This window comes from Haliotis cracherodii, unplaced genomic scaffold, assembly GCF_022045235.1.
Source record: "Haliotis cracherodii isolate W230 unplaced genomic scaffold, xgHalCrac1.p SCAF_3, whole genome shotgun sequence".
Taxonomy (NCBI): domain Eukaryota; kingdom Metazoa; phylum Mollusca; class Gastropoda; order Lepetellida; family Haliotidae; genus Haliotis; species Haliotis cracherodii.
In genome coordinates this window covers 56,783,359-56,794,893 of record NW_027266286.1, presented here as the reverse complement: position 1 = coordinate 56,794,893, position 11,535 = coordinate 56,783,359, and the positions used below count along the sequence as shown (strand labels likewise).

Below are 11,535 nucleotides of genomic sequence, written 5' to 3'. Positions count from 1 at the left end.
AACATACTCACTCACTATATCTTTTTTACCACCATCATCACTTCATTTGTTGTCCTAGGGACTTTTTTATATTATAAAAAAATGCATGTACCAAGGCTGTAGACTATATCGTTACGTGATTTATAACATTTCAAAAACGGTAAAGTTGTAGAATATATCCAAATCTTAACTCACTCATTCCTTGCTCGACATTTCTGGTAGAAAACGCTTGAGTGGACTGGTTTCTGTTCTTTCAAGCGTATAATGTGTAGACGGAGCCAAGTCACATTCGGTGCGGAAGCTCATATGCGCTCGCGACTGAAAGTGCTTGTCCGAGAAACATGCCGATCTTACAAGGTATCGCGCAATCGAAGAGGATATTATCACCGTGTACTTGCAGATGTGTGTGTAAAATAATAGCCAGTCAATGTAAATGGCCAGTCATCAGCCAAAGAAAACAGTCCGTCCTTGCACATGTTCGTGAATGGTCGAAGCAGCGCTCATATAGGGAATCTAGACTTTATACAGTCTCCTTTAGGAATTTTAACAGCAGTTCACAACAAACTCCATTTCAACGTAAAATTCAGATTGCAACTTATATTTCTTGTGGTATTGGTGCTTGTTTGTTGTCTGCAATAGGATGGAGACAATATACACGGTTTACCCGTAAAGCTCGCGGTGCTGAAGCTATAAGAGATCAAGCAGTGACAGGTAGACAGATAATCTCCTACAGGTATCGAGGCTTCATCATCCCAGCCTTCATGGTGGATAACTTGGATGACCTGCACAGGTTCCAGGTTAGAGAGGAGGATATATGGATTGTTACGTTCCCTAAAGCTGGTGAGACACACATTAAATGTTCAACAGGGCAAGTATTAATTAGGGCTGGCTGGGACGGGTAACATGAAAGTTTTACCAAATCACTCCATGTCTGTTTGTTTGTTGCTTAACTCCGCACTCAGCAGTATTCCAGCTATATGACAGCGGTCTGAAAATAATCGAGTCTGAAGCAGACAATCCAGTGATTGATATGAGCATTGATCATGGGATAGGATGACATGCATCACCCAAGTCAGAAAGCCTGACCACCTGATCCCCTTAGTCGATTGTTACGGCAAACATGGATCAGTGACTAAATGGATCTGGGGGTTTGTCACTGGGTTGAACACTTGTCAGTGTATCTCAACAGCATGGGATGTTGCTCATTACATCAATCACTGGTTTATTGGCCCAGGCATGAATATTTACAGACCACATCAAATCAAACAAAAAACATACCATTCTTCTGTGGGGGAAACATATATTTTTGTCAATGTCATTCAATATCAAAATTTTAAATTATTATTGTAACTTCAAACATTCATCTTTTTTGAATAAGATGAATCAGAACAGTGGGCACTCCAGACATTTTCTGACTTTTTCACTCACTCATTCACTCACTCACTCACTCACTCACTCACTCACATGCCCCAAAATACCAGATTAATTTCTGATTAACTAAACTATGTTACGGTGGTTAAGGAAATGTTTTGCTTTTGTGGAAAATTGCTTAACTTAATGGGTGTGTTTTGTACTGAGGTCAAGTAATAGAAAATATATACCACCCTTGCATTGGTGTATATATTCTTCCTCTGAGTTTCAGGTACAACATGGCTTCAGGAAATCGTGTATCTTATTGCTAATGATCTCGACTTTGAGAAGGCACGGAGTAAAATTTTGGAGGAGAGGTTCCCATATCTGGAATTTGTCAACCCAGGAATGAAAGCTATTTCCAAAATGGAATCTCCAAGATTTATTAAAACACATTTACCCCCGTCACTATTGCCAAGAGAAGTTTACTCAAAGAACCCAAAGGTAATCCTGTATGTCATTAAGTCCCTTTGTAAGTGACAATCAATCATTAAATGTATGACATCCAGACGTGATCCTCAAAGCATTTGTAGATCTATGACAGTTGTAAGTCTGTTAACCTACAGAGCTACTGTAGTCAGAGCTGTGAACACTTTGTGGATTGGGGACCAGGGCAAACATAAACTATTTGTTTTACAAATACAATACTTATTTGTTGCCTATTGCTACAACATGTTCTGAATTGGGTATGAAATCTTTAGAAGAAACTGCCAAGTTTCAGGTTAGGCATATAAAACACATGTTTTAGGTATCATATATGCTGTTAGTAGGGCTGGCTAAAAAGATTGATAATATAAGTTGCAGCTGGATCACGAGGAGTACATTGGGTGTTATGCATCCCACGTTAGCTTTTATGCCATGAGCCCAAGGCGAGTGATATATAACCTAACGAGGGACACATTAAACTCCATGTACCCCTGAGTGATCCTGCTACCACGAATTTATCTTACCAACATTTGTTTTAATGACAATGTAAAATAATTCAAATAAATTCCAAATTGATGAAAACTAGTGCTATGTGAAAAACAATGCTATGTCATATGACAGCCATTGGCTCAAAAAAAGCATGCAGCTTTTTGCTTTGAAGCGGGGTAGAAAGGATTTATTTGTCTCTCAGAAATGCACAAACAGCCTGTAGTGTTCATGGCGGGGTATAAGAGATTTATTCCCCTGCTGAGAAATTTATTATCCTCCAAGGCGGGTTTCACAGTATTTTATCAAGATCACGTGGACCAATCAGATCTCATCATTCTGACATGGAGGTATGATAATAAGAATAATCGTCATTGGGAAGAAATATTAACAATTATCGATATGAAAATTGTTTCATCAATAATATCTTAGACAAACTATTGTGATGAAATAAAGTTTTACCGGTAGTTTACTGAAGCAGACTTGTATTTGACCTTTGCCGAAGACGGCAAGCAACTGATTTTGTTATATCTTAAATGTCCACAAAGTAATCCAAGCATAAATGTGTCACCACTCACCAGTGACATGAAATGTTGTTTGGTCTCTGAGCTTTTTGCATATTTGCTCAAAGTTACTTCTCCAATATTTATCAATAATTAATCGTTATTTAGTTAACGATTATCAATCTCTAAGATTTATATCTATAGCCAGCCCCAGCTATTATGAGATATTAGGCCATATGTTTAAAAAAAAAAGTAAAACAAATTGAGGTGAACCCTCAACAAACTTTGAACGCCCAAAATGAAGGAAATATGGCTTCTTGAATCAATCAGATGTAGACTTATTTCTTTACCACCTCGATCTTAACCAAAGAAAACCAAAACAGAACTTGTCTGTTCCCTTGATAGTACTTCTCATTTATCTTATGCATTCTTGTGGGGCCGGTCGGGTAGCCTAGTGGTCAAAGCGTTTCCTTGTCACGCTGAAGACCCAGGTTCTATTCCCGACATGGGTACAATGTGTGAAGCCCATTTCTGGTGTTCCCATCATGATATTGCTGGAATATTGCTAAACGCGGCTTAAAACCATACTCACTCACTTTCTTGTGATTGATATACAGTTGAATAGTGAAGCAGAATGTTTTACATGTTATAACCACTGATAGTTAGTACACGTTTTATTTCTGTCTGTTGTCTAAAATATTTAGAACATGGTCAATAAAGTAAGCATTTGCCAAAATCCTGCAAGCTGCGAAACTTTGTAGCTCTGTCTGTATTCAATAATAATCATGTTAAAGTCTACATATCTGTCCCACTTCAGCTGATCTACCTGGCTCGGAACCCCAAGGACACGGTTGTGTCGTATTACCACTTCACCAAATCCCTCGCAACCATCAGCTACTTTGGAGACTTCAGTGTTTTCTTCGACCAGTTCCTCAATGACAAAGGTCAGCCATCACATCTCTACAACACTGTAGTACATTGCCATCATCATCAATACTTTTGTATTCACTAACCTTCTCAATTACCCATGATTACATACTGCCTCTATTTTCAACCAGCGAATGAAACCACTGCCTGGGTCTAGGGGAAAAAACAGTGCATGCTCTAATCTTTCTTGAAAAAAACCCCATTAAAATATGTCTTCTCCAATTGAAGATTTCTCATGCGACGTGTCATGGTTTTGATCATCTTCCCAAGGCAAGAGAGTTAACTGACTATAAAAGTCCAGATTCCACCCTTGCCAAACTAGGCTGGTATTATGGAGTTACATTTTGGCTGGACTAACGAGTCTATGCATAGTCCAATCAAAATCGCGCACCGAAATCGAAATCCGGTTCGTAAAGTGTCATGCAGATTTCGGTCGACTGCAGTATTTGCAAAGCATGTGCACCGCTAACTCGTTGTCAACAGATATTTTCTAAATCTTTTCATGTTTTTAATCAAGGTGCTCACGTGATTTGATGCACTTCGCGATGTAGGACCGTTTTATCACAGTATAGATCTGGATTATCGATCAGATCGTCTTGACTGGGCGCCACCCTTTTGTTTGAAGCAAATGCAAGTTATACGAGAGGTTGAATCTGATTGGTCAATAGGAGAGGCATAGAAAGGACATAACTCGTAATAGCCACTGGTGGCTCTACGATCGAGCCCAGGAATTTCAGACAAGTTCGGCAAGGGTGGAAACTGGACTTTTAAAGTCAGTTGACTCTCTTGCCTCGGGAAGATGCGTTTTGATCTTTTTCCCAAGGTCATAACTCAAAATAACTCAAAATAGCCACTGGTGGCACTACAATTGAGCCTGGAAGTTCCAGCCTAGTTTGGCAAGGGTGGAAACTGGACTTTTACAGTCAGTAAACGCCCTTGGCTCAGGAAGATGGGTTTTGAAGAAATCTGCTTCAAACATTGCTTCCAGATGGGGCAACAGTTAGTCTGGCAATCTATGCACAGAGTTATTTCATTTTCCTGAGTTATAGACTGCCTCATTTCATTACCTAAAAATAGACATGCCTCACTTCTACACCATAGCGACCATATGGATTAAGTGATGGAGGAACTTATTGAGGCTGGGATGTGTAACTCGGGTACATGGACTGCGCAGTATTACCAGTCAACTACTAGACGCTATTCAAACTATACATATTGCAATATTTCTTCTGTGTTCCAGTATATTTGGTAATATATATATATGAAATATTGCAATATGTATAGTTTGAATAACAGGTTTCATTTTGTTTGTCATTTAACCTAAAATTTATTCACAAATGATGTTTCCCTTTGAAGTTGATTGACAAAAGGCAAAAATGCATGGTGAATTTTCAGTCACGACAGTGACTAAGCATGATATTTACTTTAGTGTGTAGAGGAAAGCATCTGTATGCACAATCAGCAAGGCCGTAGTCAACTTTTTTGGACAGGGGGGCAAATATTTGTACAAGTATCACTTGTCCCAACTGATTGTTTGTGTGCAAGCAAGTCAAAATTAATTGTGTTAGGGTTCTTTGTTTTGCATATTTGTACACAAATTCACTTCACATACAGTGTTTGTTTGTCAGCGATTTACGGCCCCTGGTGGAAGCATGTGAAGGAGGGCTGGAACTTGAGAGACAAGGACAATGTCCTGTTCCTCACCTATGAAGATCTGCATAAGGTCAGTAAACAAGTCTTGCACCGAAAAAAGAAACTTTTGAGTTTATTATACTTCAGTCCTACCAACAGAAACCATTCCTCTGTGTTTATGCGTGCTAACGCGCATGCACATGCGCGCGCGTGTGTGTGTGTTCAGCTGTGATGTTTTGTCTGCAGGAGACTGTTGGTAGGAGCTCCGCCAGCAGCACCAGACACAAACATGTGAAATAGTTCATCATTTGCCACTCCTGTGTTTACTTAGGACATACTTACTCACTCACTCACTCACTCACTCACTCACTCAACATTTACAAAGTAAGCACACTCCATCATGACAATGTTTGAATATTGGTGAATATATGGCATAAACCATACTCACTCACTTTATCACAACTTCAGGATACTAGAGGCTGTATTCGCACTGTGGCCAACTTCCTGGGAAAGTCTCTGAGTGACCAACAGGTGGAGACACTGGCCAGACACGTGACCTTCGCCAGCATGAAGGTCAACCCGAGTGTCAACTATAGCTGGTGGGCGGGCTGGGCCGTCAAAGAGGGCCACGAGAATCAGTTCTTTAGGAAAGGTGAGGAGACAAAAGCCATGGATTTTTTCACCTATTATTTTCATAAAAATTACTCCTTGGAGTTTCCAGAACGACCGAGACTGCCCATTTGAGGCTTAAGAAAATAGTTTTGGTTCTAGTTTCCACACAATCATTAGCAGGTATGATGGATTGTTAATCAGTACACAGGCAGTGTTTCTGTCTGTACACAGAACTGGAGGAGGTGCACAGGTCACATCTCTCTTAAAGCATGCTACACGTTTATACACAATGTACGTTTAGAAATTCTACAGATCATCATGGGCTCTCAGTGTAATACTATTGCATCATTTACAACTCATTCAGTGAAATGGTTTCATCAAAACTTCACGATAAGTAAACATGAATTGTTAAAAGTTTTAATATTAAAAGCACCACATTTTACTGTAGTGAATCTGTCAAGTCATAACAGATTAACTATAGTCATAAGAAAAAATCAGGTGTCCTTTAACTTCTTCATTATAAATTAGTAGTATATATTACTGACTGATATATGTTTTTTAAGTTTAATGCCACCATTTAGTGCGGCATTCAGTCTTAGTTTGAAAGCAAAACTCAAAACAAATATGTGAACAGAACTCTTCTGGAGAACGTAGACTTGGACTACTATATAATGAAGTTATTGGCTCAGAATATTTATCTCCAATCTCATTAAAATCAGACCTTAGTTCTCGCTATCGCTAAACAAAGATCTGAGGACATCCCAGTACGGGTCACGTCAGAATGACCTTTCTTCCTATGAAAGCGTCGCTTACCAGATCGTGAAAGTGACAATCGGAATGTGTTTTCTAATCATGCAACCTCGAAAACGTTAACACAGGGCATTCCGAACGACCGTTACGGCCCCCTTCGACTGATTCTGTCAAAATTATCGTCTATCTCTAGCTTACGTTTGGATAAACATTTGAACAGAGGAGGCATTGCACAGTACGTGGGAAGCACTGCAATACAACCATATATTAAACATTCTGGAATGTTCGTTTGTTCAGTTTTCAAATCTTAATCAAGAACGGTGTCAACATATTTTTCTAGCGTAGTCTGAAATGGAAGTCACCAAGTTGAAACGAGTGCTGTGAAGCTGCTTTTTAGTTGGCAGATGTCGATTTCTTGTTAGTCATTTCAGTGGTCGGTCAGAGTTCGCATATGGTCGTTCTGACATGACCCGTAATGGTATGTCCTCAGATTTTTGTTTAGCAGCAGCCAAAACTAAGATCTGATTTTAATGAGATTGATTTATCTCTCTCTGACTTGAAAATTATGATTCTAAGTTCCATGATAAACTTCAGAAAATGGAACTTGTTATAAGTCTTTGAAGCTCACATAAAAATCTTCATGTTAAGGGGAGATAAATCTTCCTTCCTTCACTGCTGAAGAGACTGTTGTCTCCTCAACACCTGGTCGCCCACAACGGGCGTGTTGGAAATTTGTAAAAAATAATGGATTTTGTCTTTGAAAAAGCAATTGACAATCGATTAATGATTAATACTAAAACCAGATAGAAAATATAATTTAGAGCAATATTTCACTGAATTTATCATGTAAAAAACAAAAAATACAAGAATAGTATTCCTCATACGATTGTATTATTAAATTGTATTATTTCCCACAAAATAATTAGAATTAACGTATGTCACTGGAGATTAATAAATCACAAACTTCATGATCAATTCTCGTCTTTTTTATAGTTGGGGGTATTTAAGTATTTATGATATTTATTTGTTGGGGGGGGGGGGGGGGGGGGGGGGGGTTGGAGCCATTGGATTTTATCCAAAAAAGAAATTGTCCCCTAAGTTACTTGAAAAAAATAATTATGCTTCAGACTTTAAGAAAGAAAGAATTTGCCTGCCACAATTTTTTTATTTTTGCAAGGTGTTTTCCTGTAAAGAAAATTATGCTAATAGTTTTAATAAACTAAAAAAAATATGTACTTTTGCAGCTAAAGCTGAGAAAATATCTAATCTTGATACAAAATCCCAGATCCCCATACCCCCGAGCATGTGTTGACCAGATGCTCTGTGGACATATTGCTTGTGTTGACCAGATGCTTTGTTGACATATTGCTTGTGTTGACCAGATGCTTTGTTGACATATTGCCTGTGTTGACCAGATGGTATGTTGACATATTGCTTGTGTTGACCAGATGCTTTGTTGACATATTGCCTGTGTTGACCAGATGCTATGTTGACATATTGCCTGTGTTGACCAGATGCTTTGTTGACATATTGCCTGTGTTGACCAGATGGTATGTTGACATATTGCTTGTGTTGACCAGATGCTATGTTGACATATTGCCTGTGTTGACCAGATGGTATGTTGACATATTGCATGTGTTGACCAGATGCTATGTTGACATATTGCCTGTGTTGACCAGATGCTCTGTGGACATATTGCTTGTGTTGACCAGATGCTTTGTTGACATTTTGCCTGTGTTGACCAGATGCTATGTTGACATATTGCCTGTGTTGACCAGATGCTATGTTGACATATTGCTTGTGTTGACCAGATGCTATGTTGACATATTGCTTGTGTTGACCAGATGCTTTGTTGACATATTGCCTGTGTTGACCAGATGGTATGTTGACATATTGCCTGTGTCGACCAGATGGTCTGTGGACATATTGCTTGTGTTGACCAGATGCTATGTTGACATATTGCTTGTGTTGACCAGATGCTTTGTTGACATATTGCTTGTGTTGACCAGATGGTATGTTGACATATTGCCTGTGTTGACCAGATGCTTTGTTGACATATTGCTTGTGTTGACCAAATGCTTTGTTGAAATATTGCCTGTGTTGACCAGATGCTATGTTGACATATTGCTTGTGTTGACCAGATGCTATGTTGACATATTGCTTGTGTTGACCAGATGCTTTGTTGACATATTGCTTGTGTTGACCAGATGGTATGTTGACATATTGCTTGTGTTGACCAGATGCTTTGTTGACATATTGCTTGTGTTGACCAAATGCTTTGTTGAAATGTTGCCTGTGTTGACCAGATGCTATGTTGACATATTGCCTGTGTTGACCAGATGCTATGTTGACATATTGCTTGTGTTGACCAGATGCTATGTTGACATATTGCTTGTGTTGACCAGATGCTTTGTTGACATATTGCTTGTGTTGACCAGATGGTATGTTGACATATTGCTTGTGTTGACCAGATGCTCTATGGACATATTGCTTGTGTTGACCAGATGCTTTGTTAACATATTGCTTGTGTTGGCTAGATGCTTTGTTGACATATTGCCTGTGTTGACCAGATGGTATGTTGACATATTGCTTGTGTTGACCAGATGGTATGTTGACATATTGCCTGTGTTGACCAGATGGTATGTTGACATATTGCTTGTGTTGACCAGATGCTATGTTGACATATTGCCTGTGTTGACCAGATGGTATGTTGACATATTGCCTGTGTCGACCAGATGGTCTGTGGACATATTGCTTGTGTTGACCAGATGCTATGTTGACATATTGCTTGTGTTGACCAGATGCTTTGTTGAAATTTTGCCTGTGTTGACCAGATGCTATGTTGACATATTGCCTGTGTTGACCAGATGGTATGTTGACATATTGCCTGTGTTGACCAGATGGTATGTTGACATATTGCCTGTGTTGACCAGATGCTATGTTGACATATTGCCTGTGTTGACCAGATGCTATGTTGACATATTGCCTGTGTTGACCAGATGGTATGTTGACATATTGCTTGTGTTGACCAGATGCTTTGTTGACATATTGCTTGTGTTGACCAGATGGTATGTTGACATATTGCTTGTGTTGACCAGATGCTTTGTGGACATATTGCTTGTGTTGACCAGATGCTTTGTTGACATATTGCCTCTGTTGCCCTGATGGCATGTTGACATATTGCCTGTGTTGCCCTGATGGTATGTTGACATATTGCCTGTTTTGCCCTGATGGTATGTTGACATATTGCCTGTGTTGACCAGATGGTATGTTGACATATTGCCTGTGTTGCCGTGATGGTATGTTGACATATTGCCTGTGTTGACCAGATGGTATTTTGACATATTGCCTGTGTTGCCCTGATGGTATGTTCACATATTGCCTGTGTTGCACTGATGGTATGTTGACATATTGCCTGTGTTGACCAGATGGTATGATGACATATTGCCTGCGTTGACCAGATGGTATAATGCCATATGGCCTGCGTTGACCTGATGGTATGTTGACATATTGCCTGCGTTGACCAGATGGTATGTTGACATATTGCCTGTGTTGGCTAGATGGTATGTTGACATATTGCCTGTGTTGACCAGATGGTATGTTCACATATTGCCTGTGTTGCCCTGATGGTATGTTGACATATTGCCTATGTTGACCAGATGGTATGTTCACATATTGCCTGTGTTGACCAGATGCTATGTTGACATATTGCCTGTGTTGACCAGATGGTATAATGACATATTGCCTGTGTTGCCGTGATGGTATGTTCACATATTGCCTGTGTTGACCAGATGGTATGTTGACATATTGCCTGTGTTGACCAGATGCTATGTTGACATATTGCCTGTGTTGACCAGATGGTATAATGACATATTGCCTGTGTTGCCGTGATGGTATGTTCACATATTGCCTGTGTTGACCAGATGGTATGTTGACATATTGCCTGTGTTGCCGTGATGGTATGTTGACATATTGCCTGTGTTGACCAGATGGTATGTTGACATATTGCCTGTGTTGCCCTGATGGTATGTTGACATATTGCCTGTGTTGCCATCATGGTATGTTGACATATTGCCTTTGTTGACCAGATGGTATGTTGACATTTTGCCTGTTACCCAGGTATTGTTGGAGACTGGACCAGCCATTTGAACCCGGAGATGAGCCGTCGGATTGATGACATGGTGGCGGAGAAGCTGCAGGGGACTCAGCTGGTGTTGGAGGACATGCCTCGATCCAGACAAGCTTCATAGACAGTCACAGCTGATCCCCAGCTAGATGAACAGTGTGGACCCACAACAATTAAACCATAGCATATTGAAACCACTCAGTTTGTGTTAATTTATGATGAACAGGAACATTTTGATGTGACCAGTGCCAAACCAGGAACATCTTGATGTGACCAGAGCCAAACCAGGAACATCTTGATGTGCCCAGAGCCAAAACAGGTACATGTTGATGTGACCAGAGCCAAAGATGAAACTTCTGCAGTGATCAGAGCCAAACATGAAACATCTTGATGTGACCAATGCCAAACCAGGAACATCTTTGTGTGACCAGAGCCTAACTAGGAACATCTTGATGTGACCAGAGCCAAACCAGGAACATCTTGATATGACCAGAGCCAAGCCAGGAACATGTAGATGTGACCAGACCCAAACCAGGAACATGTTGATGTGACCAGACCCAAACAAGGAACATCTTGATGTGACCAGAGCCAAACCAGGAACATCTTGATGTGACCAGAGCCAAACATGAAACGTCTGCAGTGACCAGAGCCAAGCCAGGTACATATAGATGTGACAAGACCCAA

At 40.0% G+C, this 11,535-nt stretch overlaps 1 protein-coding gene across 1 annotated transcript; it reads left to right on the top strand.

The window, feature by feature from the left end:
- Positions 1-303: 303 nt before the first annotated feature.
- On the top strand, positions 304-11,222 carry LOC139474983 (sulfotransferase 1C2-like). The gene is made up of 6 exons (XM_071258187.1): positions 304-819; positions 1,622-1,833; positions 3,622-3,748; positions 5,360-5,454; positions 5,832-6,015; positions 10,845-11,222. The coding sequence occupies exons 1-6, from the start codon at positions 321-323 to the stop codon at positions 10,973-10,975; spliced, it is 1,248 nt and encodes a 415-aa protein (XP_071114288.1). The 5' UTR covers positions 304-320; the 3' UTR covers positions 10,976-11,222.
- The last annotated feature ends 313 nt before the right edge of the window (positions 11,223-11,535 follow it).

What these genes read in the sequence shown, in the direction of transcription:
- LOC139474983 (XM_071258187.1), top strand. Translation starts at nt 321, where the DNA reads ATGCCGATCTTACAAGGTATCGCGCAATCGAAGAGGATATTATCACCG. An exon ending in TTTACTCAAAGAACCCAAAG is followed by an intron (nt 1,834 to 3,621) that starts GTAATCCTGTAT and finishes GTCCCACTTCAG; the next exon opens with CTGATCTACCTGGCTCGGAA. An exon ending in CCAGTTCCTCAATGACAAAG is followed by an intron (nt 3,749 to 5,359) that starts GTCAGCCATCAC and finishes TTTGTTTGTCAG; the next exon opens with CGATTTACGGCCCCTGGTGG.